This window comes from Zootoca vivipara, chromosome 3, assembly GCF_965207765.1.
Source record: "Zootoca vivipara chromosome 3, rZooViv2.hap1.1, whole genome shotgun sequence".
NCBI lineage: Eukaryota > Metazoa > Chordata > Lepidosauria > Squamata > Lacertidae > Zootoca > Zootoca vivipara.
The window spans coordinates 92,929,686-92,946,949 of NC_142586.1; the positions used below are offsets into that span (position 1 = coordinate 92,929,686).

Below are 17,264 nucleotides of genomic sequence, written 5' to 3' on the forward strand. Positions count from 1 at the left end.
AAGATCACCCTCTCCTTGCTCATTAGATGATCAGTCTGATGGGTGAGGAGGAAACAATAAATTCTCCCCTCAGCTGATCTGCACGGATCAGCTGACGAGGGGTGTGTTCATGCCTCTATGCATCCTGTGCATGTGTCTTGCCAGACTTTCTTTTCGCCCTACCCATCATTGGCATGTGGCCTTAGGTTAAGGGAGGCAGGGAGGGAGGCAGGGAGGGAGAGAACTTACACACACTCCCTCTTGATTGTTAAGACAGCAGACTGGGTCCTTTTGATAGTTCCACTGCCCACAGAAACTCAATGTGGCAGCGGCCCAGAATACTGCATTCTCTGAGGCAGCCCCTAAGTTATGAAACTCCCATTCCCCAGAGGTGTGTCTGGCAACTTAATTATATAGATTTTGGTGAATGCTGAAGATATACCCCCTACCATGTCCTTTGTCACCTGAGATGAACATTTTCAGCCCCCACCTCATGTTTTGTCATTGCATTTTTTTTTTGGTAACTAAGTTTTTTGTAACATTTTATGATTGCATATATTAGTTACCAATATATATTATGTATGCAATCATATATATTATGATTGCATATTTTAGTTACCAATATATATTGGTAACTAAGTTTTTAAACCTGTTTGTAACTAAGTTTTTAAACCTGTTTGTAATGTTGTAACCCACCCTGGGACCTTCGGCAGTAAATTTTAATTGTCACCATCTGCTAAAAAAAGAAGTGAAATTAAAGGTGTGGGTTTTTCTCTCTCTAAGGTATATGATGTAACAAATGTAGGGAATGATTATATTCATTTACTCTTATAGGACCCCGGTAAGCATTGTAGCAATATAAATGCTTGAGAAGCATTTTAAACATTTAATAATGTTACGAAATGTTTGTGAATACTTTGATTATCATCACTACATTGCGTGCACAGTCTTGACACATGGTGGGAAAGAAGAACAGCTGTGGATGGAGGTTGTGGACTGCTTGCTTGGAGGTTTTTTAGCAGAGGCTGGGTGGCCACCTGTCATGGATGGTTTAGCTGAGATTCCTCCATTGCAGGGGGTTGGACTAGATGGCCCTTGGGGATCCCTTCCAAGTCTATGATTCTATGAGTAAGTACCTCCATATGTTTTTCTCCTGGTCTTAGGAGGGGCTTTTGGTGGTGAGCAGTCCTTTGACGCCATTCTGTGTCTTTTACTGCTTTCCATGATGGTAGACATTTAAGAAAATCTGAAGAGTTGATCCATGAACACCCTTCCTTCTTAAAGCAAGAAGGTTGAACAGATATGGACTCTAAGAGCAATGACTTCCAATCTACTGAAATACCTCCTGACAAAAAAAATTGGAAGAATTATCCTGCCTTACTTATTGCCATCTTGGAATCTAGGAAGCAGGGAGTTTCCATCTCTGCATCTGGTTAGCACGCAGATGCATGAGGAAAGAGAAGTTATCAATCAATGACATACCAGTATAATTAACTATGCTTGCCTACAATTTATTTGTTATCATCAGAATACTGACAGTAATAATTCAGATTAGTATCTACACATGGCTATATAACGTTGGTGTTCAATTATATCAGTGTTATTTGGTGATGCACATGGGACAAAGAAGATACTAAATGTTATCTTGTTATAGGATAAATGTTACCCTATTCATGTTTAATTTACCCATTGAAGGACTTTTCCTTTTCAGTAGTTGTATATTCTCTAACAGGAATTGGTTAGAAAATGTATAACATGGTTTTCCAGTGATTTAACTGAAACAATGGCACACTGTATTCCACACAAGGCGGTAAATAACAGATGAGATTAGAATGAGTGTTTTGTTTCATTTTTTAAAAAAATAAAAAGGGCTTTCCCTTCCAAATGTAATTTTATAGGTCCACCACAGCAGAATCAATTTCTTTATAAATGGCTTGGAAGATGACAACACAGCTTTTGACTCCAGAATTCTTGCTGGGCTAATTGCAGATCCCTCTGCTGATGGTGAATGGCGAATTGGGCAAAATTTAAATGGTAAGTCTGAGTATTAAGGGAAGATCTTATTCTGTGGTATGGCTTTCCTGTATTGGCTGGGGGTTGGACTAGATGATCCTTCTGTTACTCTACTATCTTTCACAAGAGATATTTAATTGGACAGCAAAATGCTACTCCACCTGCTTCAATATCTACCTTTATCATATGTTTTCATCTCGAAATGTCACACCATTGCCAGGTTTGCAGATAGGGAGGCACTAGTGCCTTACATTCCTCTTCCATCCCAGTTTCAGCAAGCGTAGACTTGTCCTCTATTCTTCTCCTAACTGCACAGAATTGGTACTGTGGCCAACCATAGGATAATGTGGGGGAAGAAGGGGATGCTGAGGCATTTTTATCTTCTCTAAAGCTGGTTGGAAGAGGAAAATGTCAGGATTCTTGAATGCTAATATCACTAAGTTTAAACAAAAAAAATTCCTTCCAGTAGCACCTTAGAGACCAAGTAAGTTTGTTATTGGTATGAGCTTTCGTGTGCATGCACACTTCTTCAGATACCTTGGAGAAAGTGTGGCATAGTTTCCTTGCATATTCAGTAGGATAAGTGGATTGTAGAGGGTTCTTAATTCTAAGACCCCTTAGGTATAATGTCCAGGTTCTTGCATTTAGTCAGAAAGATGTCGGTCTGTACCTGTGCAAGTTTCTTGGTGAGGTTGTCTAAATTTGTATACCACTTTAGTGTAAATAAAACCTCTAAGCAGTTTACCAAAAATTACATTAAAGTTATCAATAAAAAGCAAATGTTTTTTTAAAAATCAAAAAATCAAAATATAATTAAAGTCATCAGTGAAACCAGAATTACATATTCAAATACATGTCAGTTTTTACACGTCTGGGTAGGCTTGCCTAAAGAAACCTGTTTTTAGCAGGCAGTGAAAAGAGTACAGCCAAGGCCCTGCCTGATGTCAGTAGGCAAAGGAATACCATTGTGTTGCCATGCTAAAAGATGTGGAACGATTATTTTATGGCAGTTCCTCAGATTGGGCATAGGTGATCCTTAAATAAACTGGTCAGAAACTGTTCAGGGTGTGTGTTCCAAAACTGGCTGAGCCCCAGTTTTGCAGAGGACTAACAGAATCCTTTCAGAAGTGTGGTGATGCCTATAGGTTGTTGAACTGAGCATTCATTCCCCCACAAGGTGACTTAGAAATGTAAGTGTTTTGAGTTCCTTGCAATGTGATCTACAAGTTCCTTTGACAAGTGAAAACAATTAATACAAAAGCAACTTTGGAAAAGAAATGGAAATGAAGACTGAGTTATTACCACAGAAATACCAAATGTTTTGTAATTGTCCTGGCTGAATATTTGGTGAAGCGGAGATAAAATAATTTTTCACCATGTTCTGAACATTGCCATCAATATAAGGTGCCAGTGGTTTTGCAGCTCCCTTAAATTCTGTTTGGTGATGAATTGGTCCTGCAGATTTATTAAGGCTGAGTATCACTGATCCAGAACATACTGCAATTTGGAGCTAAGTCCTAAATATATCTGCATCTGGCTTGGAGAAATGTTTGATTCATTCCAATAGAACCATCCAGCTCCTATATATCAAGAGTTGAAAATTCTCATTTCAAAGTGCTTCTTGTTGACACTGTCACTTTTGAATACCAGACTCACAATAATTGTGTGAAAGAAAAAGAAATCTTTAAAAACATACCTTTCACCTTTATTGCATAAAGTGACAGCTACAGTTGTCCCTACTGTATCTCTTCTCTAATTAGAGGTGGCACATGGGCTGCCTCATTACTTCTGTCTAATGAGCCAGCCTGTGTGCCACCTCTGTAATCAGATAAGAGATAGGTACAAAATGTTCCTATAAAGTTATTATAAATCATTTTAATCAAAAAAATTAAGTCACTGCCCTCCATAGTTTTGTCCGGAACCAAGATGGTTTCATTCAGAAGAGGTAATTGTGCAAGAGAGATCTCTGTGTGCTGAATTTAAGATCCCCTCATGCAGCACAGAGCTGTTTTCTGGTTGATGGGACCGGATTATTTATTTATAATGTATTTTCGCAGGTTCAGAGCAATTTGTTGGGAGGATGCAAGATTTTAGATTGTACCAAGTGGCGCTTACAAACAGGTGGGGAAATTTTCATTTTTACAAAACCCAAATGTGAAATGATCAAAGGCGAGAAAGGCTTACAGCCACGATAAATTTGCTTCAAAGTTTAACCAGTCTTTTTGGATATTTCTTTATAAAATGGCTAGATTAGATTTGGAACTTTAACTGCATGTACATGGATTCCAACAGGGTTTTTAATTAACTGCAGGGTGCAGGCTGATAAAATTATAGGAGATTGTGCTGAAAGATCAAAGGTTTGATCCAGCTCACTTTTGGCACAACATCCACTCACAGAGAGATCTCCCTAGGCCCTAAGGCATATCAGAACCATGATTCCCTTTGGCAGTAATACACACAGACACCACACCAGGTTGCTACCAGGAACATGGAACCTGTCTTGCCTACCATAACCATAATCAGTATCTCCTTTCTATTTGGGCAAGAAAAACTCAATAGCTCAGCACTGTGTGCATGAGCCTCCACCATCTTCTGATTAGGCTTTCCATCCCACATAAAGATCTGGTATAATACTGGCGTGTGAATCATGAGGATGTGACAAAGGGTCTCTATTTTTCTCAATGGGGAATTCCTTTGTTTTCTAGCACTGCTCCTGAGGTGGACTGGATTGAGTTCCAACATAAATGCAATGTAAACACATAGTGCCAGAAGAACACCAATTATAGCTGCAATACTAACCTTACTCGCTTAAGAGTGGGCCCCACCGAATTCATGCTTCTGAGGAGTCATGGTTAGGATTGTAGCCTAAGTTCTTATAATTATTGTTACTTTAACACTGTTATTAATAATGTGGAATCTGTAACACTGTGGCTTATGATCCTGGCTTGTAGCCAAAGCTTGTTTAAAGCAGTGGTTTTCAACAAGTGTGCCGTGGCACCCTGGGTGATGGTCAAGGGTGCTGCGGGCAATACTGGCCCCTATCCCTCTTTCCTTCCCTCCCTTCTCTGATGCCCTCTGCATCTCTGCTTCCCAAAGGCTTGCGCAGCTGTTTGTTGCAACAGCCCTGGCTACAAGCTCCCTAGCAGAATGGTGCCTCTGGGGCTGGCGGGGGGGGGGGCTTCCCAGGCTCCTATGGGGCACTGTGAGGAGGCACCTCTCTTTGGGCAGGGGAACAACTCAGAGACCAGGGGCAGCAGCAGCTGCTGCCTGGAGGACTCCCAATGAGAAAGGAGAGGAGACGAGCCTGAGGGAACACTCCACAAGGGAGGGTGTTTGAAAAAAGGTGAGAGGCTGCCAGCGATGGGTGACAGAACTGGGCTCCTGAGCGCCACAGGGGTGCCACAGAAATAATGTAGCTGGTCAAGGGATCTGTGGTCTCAAAGTGTTGAAAACCTCTGGTTTAAAGTAACCAGAGTTCCCAGAATGTTGATCTAATAGGAAGCTCTAGTTAGTTTGAAAACAGAAACAGTTTCTGCCAGCCTCCATTCTCATGGCTGTGCAAGAGGAGGAGAGAAGAGGCAGGAGGTGCAAGCCCAAGGTATGCTGCAGGTCATTCACATAGTGCTATATTATTATTATTATTATTATTATTATTATTATTATTATTATTATTTAGTTGCTTGTAAAACAAACAGACCAGTCTCTAAGCAACTTCTAACATATTTATGAGCATAAGCATAGGTTTATATAAAAATAGCTTTGTAGTTTCATGCCAACAGAGAATAAGGTCATGTAAAAGATAACAACATTCTTAAAATACGTTCTTTTTTTAAAGAGAAAACCATGTAGGTAAATTGGCTTTATCAGCCATCTTTTAAGTCACGGTAAGGCTAATTACAGATGGGTCTTTACAAACAGGGCTTTCTGCTCTTTTTATTGTGTGTACAACTCTTTTTTATATCTATTTTTTTTAATGCTAGAGACATTTTTGAAGTATGGTCTGGAAAATTTCCTCGACTCCACAGTCAGTCAGAATGTCGCTGTCCTGGAAGTCATCCCAGGGTACATCCTTTGGTGCAAAGGTACTGCATCCCTAATGGTGCTGATGATACGACTAATGACAGGGTGCTCAGACTAAACCCCGAAGCTCATCCTTTGAGCTACATCAATGATAATGATATTGGAACTTCGTGGATTTCATCTGTCTTTAGCACCACTGAACAACTCAACAGAGGAATAGCCATTACAATAGACTTAGAAAATGGACAGTACCAGGTAATTTTATGATTTCTTTATGCAATATACTGTTCACTTATAGATGAAAATGGAAATTGGTTTATTTGTTCTGCACTTTCTTTGTTAAAAATTAACACAAAAAGCTAAAGAAAATTACTTTACATTCATTGCTCACTTAGTTCAAGGAAATTTCTAATGAATTGGAAATAATGTTCTGTTACACTGGTGTGATAGTTTGACTGTCAAAATGAAAATAATCCAATTCTGATGAAGGTGGCTGGACTGAAAATTTCCTAAGAACTTAATGTGACATAGTACATGATATACTCAACTAGGGACGGGGTAAGATTGTGTTTGACATTTAGATCTCCACAGCTTGGATTCTTGCTATCAGAATCATTGTGGACACGGCCCATCCTGTGCCCCTTGCTGGCTTTTAAGCTCACCAGCCATTTTTTCAGGTGGAGCCTTTGATGGGCTCCTTTCACCACTGTCTCCAAGCCAAGATAAAAGCTTTGTGCTTTCTCCCTTTCCCCTTAGTTTAGCTTGTGAGGTGGGAGTATAATCATGGTTTTGTGAACATTCTTTTAGATCATATACCAAAGCCCCTGAGGTTTTGTATGTACTTAAATGGAATGCTCACAAAACACAGTAATTTAAAAGGGAAAACAGGAATATTTCTTTATTTCTACACACAGCTTCAAATGGGATTTGGAGCTGGTTTTCAGAATCCTCATTACAGGAGTTCCTTTGCAGCTCTAGGTAGAGTTGAATGCCTCACACTATCTTTGGAAAGCTATTCCTATTCTGTGGTTTGTCTTCCCCAGGGAATGAAAACTCTTGTTGGTACAATTGCTTCTGCATTAGCCTACATTGCAAATGGCAACAGAAGCCCGCAAATCTACATATAGTCCATTTCCCCATTATTCTCAGTCTGAAATCTATATAACCAATCATCAGCAGAGAGGAACAAATGGCAGTCTCTACAAGGAAGTTCCGATGCCATGCTTTCATGATCTAAGTTTACCATTTATTTATTTTAGATTTTCTAGTCTTTTTGCCTTGCAGCACTCGGGGAAAACAAAACATTCCCTCGAAGGACTGCATGATAAACATAATGGCCATTACTGCTCTCTCCCCACACATGGAGCTATCTTCTTAGAGTGCATAGGAACCCATCTGGATCAGGCCAAAGGCCCATCTAGTCCACTAGCCTGTTCTCACAGTGGCCAGCCAAAGGCTTCTGGGAAGCTGGGAAACTAGTCATGAACACAAGAGCACTTTTCCCCACCAGTGATCAGAGACATGCCACCTCAGAAAATTGGTGTGATTTTGGCTTGTAGCCATTGATAGCCTCATCTGATTATGCAGCGCATTGAGCACCTGCCTCAGTGCAGTAGCTCTGGTCTGTTCCCCTTTGAGAAAGACCTACCTTCCTTCCTTCCTTCCTTCCTTCCTTCCTTCCTTCCTTCCTTTCTTTCTTTCTTTTGGTCTCAATTTTTATAATGCACCTTCCTATGTTCCTTAAGTGTAGTTGCTTTCATAGCTAACTTCAGCTGAATCAAGGACCAATATGTATAAAGGTATTCCAAATGACTTTGCATTTTGCTGTTGATTTGTAGGTGTTTTACATTATCCTTCAGTTCTTCAGCCCACAACCCGAAGCAATACGAATACAAAGGAAAAAGCAACGTGACTCTGACTGGCAAGACTGGCAGTACTTTGCAAGGGATTGCAGTGTATTCGGAATGGAGAACAACGAGTCCCTAGAATATCCTGACTCTGTGAACTGCCTCCAACTTCCTAGGTATGAACAAATAGCATTGTGTGGAGTGCAAATGCACTTGTGGAGCCAATCCAGTGCTCCTGCCAATGTGTTTGCTGATCTCCCTCCTACCTTCTCCCTCTTCTCCCTGGTACACAGCAATGACTCAGTTGTCAGGAGGCATGGGGATTTCTGCATCGGCGGAACTATACTTTTTCTCAGTTTTTTTTATTCATTTTATACTTAAAACACACAAAAATGCATAACAAATACATAACAATAAGACATGCATATCAAATAAACACCATAACAAACACACTGTAACTTCTGAATTCATAATCCTTTCTTCACATTTTAGGGTGACTTCCTTCGAGTTCCCCCCATCTGTGCTTCATTTTCAATCATCTTTGGCAATTTCTATATCCTATCTTTAGCTCATACCGTATTATATATCTTCTTTAGCTATTTTACTCTAAATACTTCCTTTATAGCAATTAAATTTTTAACTTTTATAAAAACTAAACAATAAATTCTAAAACCTACAGCCTACACCTGCTTCCAAATCAATTCATACTAGTCAATCTTACAGTATTTCTTTAAATATAGTTTAAATTTCTTCCAATCTTCTTCCACCAACTCTTCTCTCTGATCTCGGAGTCTCCCAGTCAGCTCAGCCAGTTCCATATAGTCCAGGAACTGCACTTTTTCATCCTGGTGCCCTCCTGGTACACCAATTACATGAATTTCTACAATTTACCCCAGGTTATCTAGTGGGGGACTTGTGTGAGGGAAAACTTAATGATTTGGCGTCTCAGGCAGTATTTGATCAAACAAACAAGAAAGGTTTTGTTAAACAAAGGAAGTTTATGACACAAAGTGGGTAAAACAAAGGATACTTCAGGTTACAGTATAATGTTATTTCAGGTAACCATTCACCTAATAATATTTATACTAAATTTAACTGATATTACAGACTTCTAATCAAGCACAGCTTCTTTTAAACTTCAGTTGCTTATGTTCAATTACTTAGCTTCAGGTAGATGTTACAGGTTTTTAGACTAAATGGTAAATGTTCAGCTTATTTCCACTTATTTCACTTCAGTTCTTTCTCAGTTGTTGCACAGCTGTTGCAGCTTAGTATGTACTTTGGTTCTTAAACAAGGTGGTACTTCCTGTCAGTTACACACCCCTTTGACCCCTCTACTCCTGAGGTACTCCAAGTAACAAGACCGAAGGGATCACCATACCCCTCTTAACTGGTTTGGGAGTCTTCTCTTTTTGCAGAAGAATCTCTCCCCTCCTGACTGGAATGAGACCTAAGTACTGTAGACTGTATCATTCCAGCTTCTACTTCTCCTGGCTCATCCTCAGCCTCCCAGTTAATTCCTGGCCTGTTAACTCTCACAGGACACCACACACTGTCCTTCACACTAAGCTCATAGACTCCTTCCTCTAGCTTTTGATATATTCCTCGGAGTAAATGTTTCTACTCAGAACCAACTCTCTCTCCTCTCACTCCCTATCTCCCAACCTAAACCCGGTCTCTCCAAAACCTCTCCTTTTCAACTCCCTCTTCTGGAACCCTGGCCAATCAGAAGCTGCCGTATGTTAACCATTTGCTGGCAGGAAAAAGAAAACACTTTGTGACTCAACCTGCCCAGCAAAACAAACTTTTTCATCACAATTTCCTTCTAGAGAAAATGAATGACTAACCTTCACATTCCTATCTAGAATAGCAGCATATTAAAAGCATGTACCCAATAGAGGGATGTGGGTGGCGCTGTGGTCTAAACCACAGAGCTAGGGCTTGCCGATCAGAAGTTCGGCAGTTCAAATCCCCGCGACGGGGTGAGCTCCCGTTGTTTGGTCCCAGCTCCTGCCCACCTAGCAGTTCGAAAGCATGTCAAAGTGCAAGTAGATAAATAGGTACCGCTCTGGCGGGAAGGTAAACGGTGTTTCTGTGCACTGCTCTGGTTTGCCAGAAGCGGCTTAGTCATGACCTGGAAGCTGTCTGTGGACAAACGCCGGCTCCCTCGGCCTATAGAGCGAGATGAGCGCCACAACCCCAGAGTCGTCTGCGACTGGACCTAACGTTCAGGGATACCTTTACCTTTCCTTTATACATTTCTTCTGGAGTAATCTCTAGGGGTCACATGAACACAGTTGGCAGGGCAATAGCTAGAAGAGGATGGTTCCAATCTTTTATTTCTCTGCTTCTTCCACCCCTTTTTCTCTTTCTCCCCCTCCTTCTCTTTTTCCTGCCCCCTTCTCTCTCCATTCTGCTGGGGAAGGGGTAGATTGCTCTTGCCAGAAGTCTGGCCGCTTGAAGAAGGCTTCTGAAATTAGGCCAAGAGGGCCATCTGGCCCAAAGGCCAAGTGTTGAATGACTCTACTGAAAGGCATTTGTATCTAATTAAAAGATCACTATACAAATTGTTTAAAAGACTGGATGTCCTTTAATGAATTCTAGGAGACAAGTGAGGGTTTTTTGGACTTAAGTATGGTCTGCAGCCTGAAGTAGTCTCATAGTAGGCAAGGTGAGTAGCTGAGGGGTTGCAAACATTTCCTAGTTACTCCTCTTGAGCAGTTTTTGTGTAGACAGGTCTAAGACTGCTAAAAATGGAAGTTTTAGAGGTTGGCAAACCTCACAAAAAAAGGGGCAGAGGAGACGATATGTCTTAGACCTGCCTACACAAAAACCTGGCTTTTCAGACACAGGTTTGATGCTGACTAGGTTCTGAATTATGCCAAGAGTTGGTGCAATCAGACAGTTATGAAACTTGTAAGACTTACTGCTACACATTTGCCTTTAGCCCAGACAGTCACTGTTAAGTCTGTTTTGCATGATGCAAGATTTTATTTGGGGTTGGGGGATTTTGCGTTCAGCCATAACTGTCGAACTGCAACCAACTCTTGGCAAAATTCAGAACCTAGTCAGCATCAGACCTGTGTAGCACTTGTCTGAAAAGACAAGAGGGAATGTTCCACCAGGTGCAGTCACTGTTTGTTTTGATGGTGTTGTTATTTTTGTTTTGTTTTTGCTGTTTCAGTCTTGGCGGCTAGGCTTTTAAAGTGTCAGCATCTTTCTCTGGGCTTTCATGATTCAACATTCTAAGGGAGGAACAAGAGGTCATTGAGGGTACAATTCATTTTCAGCAAAAAATATATTTTGCATTCAGTTGAAGTCGGGTGGGGTGGGGAAAATAGCCAAATTCATTGGCTGAGCAATGAATAATGTTTTAAAAAATAATAAAAATGGGTTTCTTTTTTAAAAAACAACAACCACAATAACACTCCAACAGAAAAATTAGTGCATCTTAGAAAAGGAATTCAAGAGCCAATGTGTGAAATGCTACCATAAATGTTTTATAATGGAACATTGTTTTCCCTTCAATTACAAGACATAAATGATAATAGGAAGTGATTGAAGTGAACGATTTTATGTAGGGAAGATGTACAGTGAACCTAATATAAAAATACCCTCTAAAGACTTGTGTATATTCATTGTACCACAGGAAACATTACATGGTAGTGAATAAGAAGCTACTCTGTTGTATTTTTAAAGAAGAAATTAACAGAATGTGTTACTTGCTTGTCCTAAAGATATAAATCAAACTTACTAAGGCTCCATCTGCACTATATGTTTATAACAGTATTATACCACTTTAAGAAGTCATGGCTTTCCCCATGGAAACCTGGGAATCTATTAAATGGTACAAAATAATATATCCTTTGCTTTTAAAGAATTAATCAGGCAAAGGATTTATTATTTTGTAGTGCTTAATAGGTATATAAATGGATTTTCACTTGTTTATAATTGTACTTTATGGATCTTGTATATCCTGTTATGCTTTGAGGTCATGCCTGATGACAAGCACAGTATACAACAACCAAATAATTAAATAATTATACTAGCTGTTTTTATTTTTTTTATTTATTATTACATTTCTATACCACCTTTCCTCCAGGGAGCTCAAACAGCATACCTTTTTACTCCCCCCCTCTCAATTTCATCTTCACAACAACCTGGTGAGGTAATCAAGGCTGATAAGGTAGTGACTGGCCCAAGGTCACTCAGCAGCATAGCTGCCAAGTTCTCCCTTTTTTAAGGGAAATTCCCTTATGCTGAATAGGCTTCCTCGTGAGAAAAGGGAAAACTTGGCAGCTATGCTCTGCAGGTTTCATTTAAATCCCAGTTTCACCTTCCTACTTTCTTTGCCATTACTAGAGCTGCAGAGATATGGTTGGATGACAATTCTATAATGATACCTTTAAAATCAATCATATCTATCTATCTATCTATCTATCTATCTATCTATCTATCTATCTATCATCATCATCTAAGCTAGCCTGTAGATTTAATCACCTTCTGAAACATGTCCTGATAAAAGGTATATTTGGACCACCAATGTGTTTTGAAAATGTGATGCATTCTGGACATTTGTAAAAAAAAAAAATGCTGGAAAACTGATACTGTACTTTGTTTTTTTTGGCTTCAACAGCATTACTCCATATTCCCATGGAAATGTTACTTTCAGCGTTCTCACACCAGAACCAAATCGTCGGCCAGGATACAATGACTTCTACAATACCCCAGCACTTCAGGAGTTTGTCAAAGCTTCGGCAGTAAAGATTCATCTACTTGGCCAATATCATACCGCTGTACCTTCGGTTAACTTTAGACACAGATATTATGGAGTCGACGAAATTACTGTCAGTGGAAGGTAGGCTACTCATAGTTTGTATTTAAAATGAAGTATATTTGAGAGTAAACAACTCACTGTGGATTTATACTCATTCAAATGAGGTGAAGATGTACTTCGTAGCATTGATTTCAGAGCCAAAATGGGTTTGCCTTACATCAGATAAAAATCTAACTTAACAAAAATAATCTTTAACCAATTTTTATCCATCAATAATGCTTTTACATTCTGGATTTGCTAACTCTTAGAAACAGGTATGTTTGATTGAAAGCCTGATTGAAGCTTTGCTCAAGTGGTGCTTCCATTTTTTATTATGGACTCCCATATATGGCAGTTGTAATGGTCTTAATAATGAACTAAACTCTTTGTCTTAGCTGGTTTCTCCCTTTAAAAATGAGGCTTCTGTCAGCGAAAGTGTTGCATTATCTATGACTGACAACTTTATTGTATATGTTAAGTCAGAAGTCTTGTTGAAGGCATAATTACACCCTGTAAATAAAATGCAAATTAAGTAATGACTGAGTCTCCAGTGAAAGATGTGCTTTTTTTTTACTTTGGAATTCATGTTTTAAAAAATATGTACTAAATCAGCTTTTCTTAGTAAGAAAAATGAATGTGTGGCTATAGCGTTTTGTTTTTAATTTAATGTTGCATCTCAACTGGTTTTGTGCATTCTTTGGACTTTTAGAGAAGGCAGGATGTATATTTTTTTTAAAAAATAGATAAATTAAATAAGCACAGTTTTTCTTCTACCGTATATTACTGTAGCATGGCAGTCTGATATGGTATATAGTCTAATAACTTTAAAAATAATGTGTCTGTGTGTCTGTCTCTCTGTGTAGATTCCACCCCAAAGAACAATAAGAGCAACTCTGAAGTCGCAATGAGTAACCCCTAAAGTGTACTTTTTTTGTCCCAAGGGCTGGAGGGATATTAAATTCAATTAAAGTCCAATGGAATTAATTAATAGAAACTAAGTGAAGCTCTTTTAACTTCAATGGGATTTAAGCATGATTCTCTGCGCTAGGCCTATGTGTTTTAATAGAGAGAGCACAATCCAGCAAAAATTAAATGCTAGTAGGAGCTGATTCACTTATGACTTCGGCATGTAGGCTTTTCCTTGTGGCAGGACCCTCATGTCGCTCTCCTGTCATGTAGAGCTGGTGAACCTGTGGGACTCACCTACCCTTACAAAAGTTTTTTGGGCCCCTTGCATCTCCCAAAAGGTGCCATTAAAAATAAAACTAAGGGTGCTGTTAGGCATTTTACTACTTCCCATACCCCTGTTCAGGTGTCATATTAAGTTAAACATCTGGGAGGAAGGGCAACTGCAATGGAGCTGAGGCAGGGGTAGTGTTGTTCTTGCTACTTATCCATGGATATTTCCTTTAACCCTCTTGTCCTGACTAAAGAGGGTTTGTATGTTAATTATCTGGGGCTTTGTTTTTTTATGATTTTTTTTTAAAAAAATCTGGTTATTGCTCTTCAACCTGGGTAGCCTGGAGAAGGAAAATGATACAAAATAAAATAAAAGATACGTACATATACTCCATGTCCTTTTAAGGAGTTGTGGTGTTCCAGATTGAAAGGTTAATGCTGAACGAACAGGTGTTAACTGTAATAAATAATTGGAGCCTTACATCTGCATAGTATACAATGAAAGCACATAATGCATGTTTGATCACTTAATAGTTCGTCTACAACGTGTAGTGTCAATAGCAAAGCAGCATTTACTTGACAGTTATAAATGCTGAACGGATAGATACATGAAATGGTTACTACACTTAAAGGACCCTTTTCTGAGATAGTTATCCTTAACAGAAGCAGGCAATTACTTTCATGATAGTGTACAAATAACAGGGAGATGCCCTCTCAAATGATACATCAATTCACTCTTCTAAATAGCTTGATTTTGTGAAACTTTCATACTGCTAAACTTTTGTTTTGTGATGACTGAATACCAAATCTGATCTGTTGTGCAGGTGTAATTGTTTTGGCCACGCTGATCGCTGTGATACAAGTATTAACCCATACAGATGTCTTTGCTCCAAGGAAAGCTATACAGAAGGCAACAACGTGAGTTCCTTTAAATTTCAAGTTCTCAAGTTCTCAAAACCGAATCCAAAGGCAAATAAGAGTACACCCTCCATAATGGACTACTGATGTTTGGCTTTTATTTTTTTCAATGTGCTTTTAACTTGTTGTTAACTTGTTGTGGTTTTACTGTCTGGTGTTATGCTTTTTTATTGTTGTAAAAAAACAACAACCAACAACAACTTTGTTTGCTGGAGGAGCAAACCTCGATCCTGCCAAACACAGGAAAGAATGATGAGGGATTCATTAATGCTTTAATGGTACGATCTGGCGAGTGAGACTCCAGTTCTACATAGAGGTTCAGTGTTGGCTACTGAGCTATTTCAGCTTCCAGTGTGCTACCAGTATCTGTATTTCCCCCAACTATTCTACAAGCATTAGCTTCAGGGGCGTCTTAGCCTTAGAGACTAGTGGCTCAAGGCCCCACAGTGCCAAGTTCTGGAGGGCACCTCCGCCATGCCGTGCCGCGCCCGGAGCCACCTCCCTGCCGGAGGAGCCGCCCTCCAGCCCCGCCAGCAGCACTGCCCTCGCCGCCCTCACCCACCTCCACCATGCCGCAAACTCCATCTTTCCTCGCCCCTGGTGGGGATAAGTGCCGCGGCAAGGCAGCCTGGCCCCACGTGGGTCTGTGAGCAAAGGAAGCGCCGGATAACTCAGGGATGTGGAGGCAGGGCAGAGGTGTGAAGCTAGAGAACTCTGATTAGAAACCTGCCTCAGCTAAGGAACTTCGTTGAAACTCCGCTTCCACCATGCCATGCCGTGCTGTGCCGTGCCGTGCCGTGCCCAGAGCCTCCGTCCTGCCGGAGGAGCTGCAATCCAGTTGCTGCCCACCCGGAGGGAAACGTGGGAGTGGGGGAGGGGAACGGCGGAGGGATCCTTGCACCATGGCGCCAGATAAGCTTAAGACGGCCCTGATTAGCTTTTAAGTCACTTTGGGCTGCTCAGGGCAAGATGAAGTTAAAGTCTGTAGTTCAGTTACAGGTGATTGTGTGGTGAAATTGTCATAAATTTTCTGTCGGCCTCCATGGATTCTACTTGCCAGTTATTATCTTTAATATCAAAGGGACCTGTGAATGTTGTATGAATGTCCGCAATGCACTTGCCAGTAGTGACTGGTGGGGCTGTGTGGGTTGCATTGGGTTGCATTGCTTTTCCATTTTCCACACATAAGTTGCTGCCACTAACCAAAAGAAAAAGGTGGAAATAGCAGGAGTTTGGTATGGTGTGGATACACTATTGATACAGTGGCAGGAGCATCCGAATGACTTCACTGCAGCACCTGCACTGCACAGAGCCTACACTGTCTTGCCCCCCCTCCCCCTCTCAGTAAGCAGCTGTGATATACTGCATTTGGAAGAAGGAAGAGCAGTCAAGTCCCACATGTGAAGCCTTGCTGGCCACTATTGGCACTTGCAGTAGTACTTTGGCAAGAGTTTTGTTATTTATGATTTACTGCAAAATCCATGCACTGTGTGAGTAGACTTAATAGGCACAAAGGCATACAGGATCTGCAATAATATTTAAAAAATTAAGATGACAATGCAAAACTAAGCAGATGGACTTTGAAGGCCAGACAGATTTTTCCTCAGATATTCATATCTCTGGAAGAGGTGCAAATATTTGATTGTAGAAAGTATTACACAATACACATATAAGTGAAATATGTGTGCAGATTAGAGTTGCCATATCTTGAAGAGCATAAAAGAGAGCAGCCTGAGCCACTGCCAGCCCAAGCTGGGGAAAGAGGTGTGCGTGTGTGCGGGGCCACTGGTGCGCCGGTGCGCCTCTTTCCCTGGCTTGGTCTGACAGTGGCTGTGGCGTGCAGATCAGCCCAAACCCGAGCTGCCCGAGCTGGAGCCCAACCCCCCCCCCCAGCCCTAGACATTTCCTTTGAAATGTAAAAATCCACCAGGACATACCCAGTTCTGCCAGGAAATACCCAGTTATAGAACTGATTTCTCTTTCCACTCCCTTCCACTGCATTCTACTTTTATACAGTAATGCATTCAACTCCATCCTGCATTAACTTAATTCACCTCTGCTAGGTCCAGCTGCTGTTGCTCTCATTTCTTTTTCAGTCCCAGGGAGAAGAATATTGCTGCATACTCACCACATACAGTGGTACCTTGGGTTACAGGTGCTTCAGGTTACAGACATTTCAGGTTACAGACTCTGCTAATTCAGAAATAGTACCTCGGGTTAAGAACTTTGCTTCAGGATGAGAACAGAAATCGTGCGGCAGCAGCAGTAGTGGCAGCGGGAGGCCCCATTAGCTAAAGTGGTACCTCAGGTTAAGAACAATTTCAGGTTAAGAACGGACCTCCAGAATGAATTAAGTTCTTAATCCGAGGTACCACTGTATTTAGTAAGTAAGTAAAACCTTTATTGGCATCATAATAAAGGCAAAATAATAGCATATTAAAACTATCACTGTGGCAAACGCTGTGTTAAGAGAGAGAAGGGAGTATTCCGCT

The 17,264-nt window shown here is 40.6% G+C and overlaps 1 protein-coding gene across 1 annotated transcript in view; it reads left to right on the forward strand.

Annotated features, from left to right (window-relative positions):
- The window catches only part of USH2A (usherin), a 455,954-nt gene that overhangs the window by 35,649 nt on the left and 403,041 nt on the right, over positions 1-17,264 (forward strand). The window contains exons 4-9 of the mRNA XM_088666687.1: positions 1,878-2,013; positions 4,050-4,113; positions 5,973-6,267; positions 7,851-8,035; positions 12,496-12,717; positions 14,679-14,772. Of these exons, the coding sequence (XP_088522813.1) occupies positions 1,878-2,013; positions 4,050-4,113; positions 5,973-6,267; positions 7,851-8,035; positions 12,496-12,717; positions 14,679-14,772 (996 nt within the window). The remainder of the gene's footprint in view (positions 1-1,877; positions 2,014-4,049; positions 4,114-5,972; positions 6,268-7,850; positions 8,036-12,495; positions 12,718-14,678; positions 14,773-17,264) is intronic.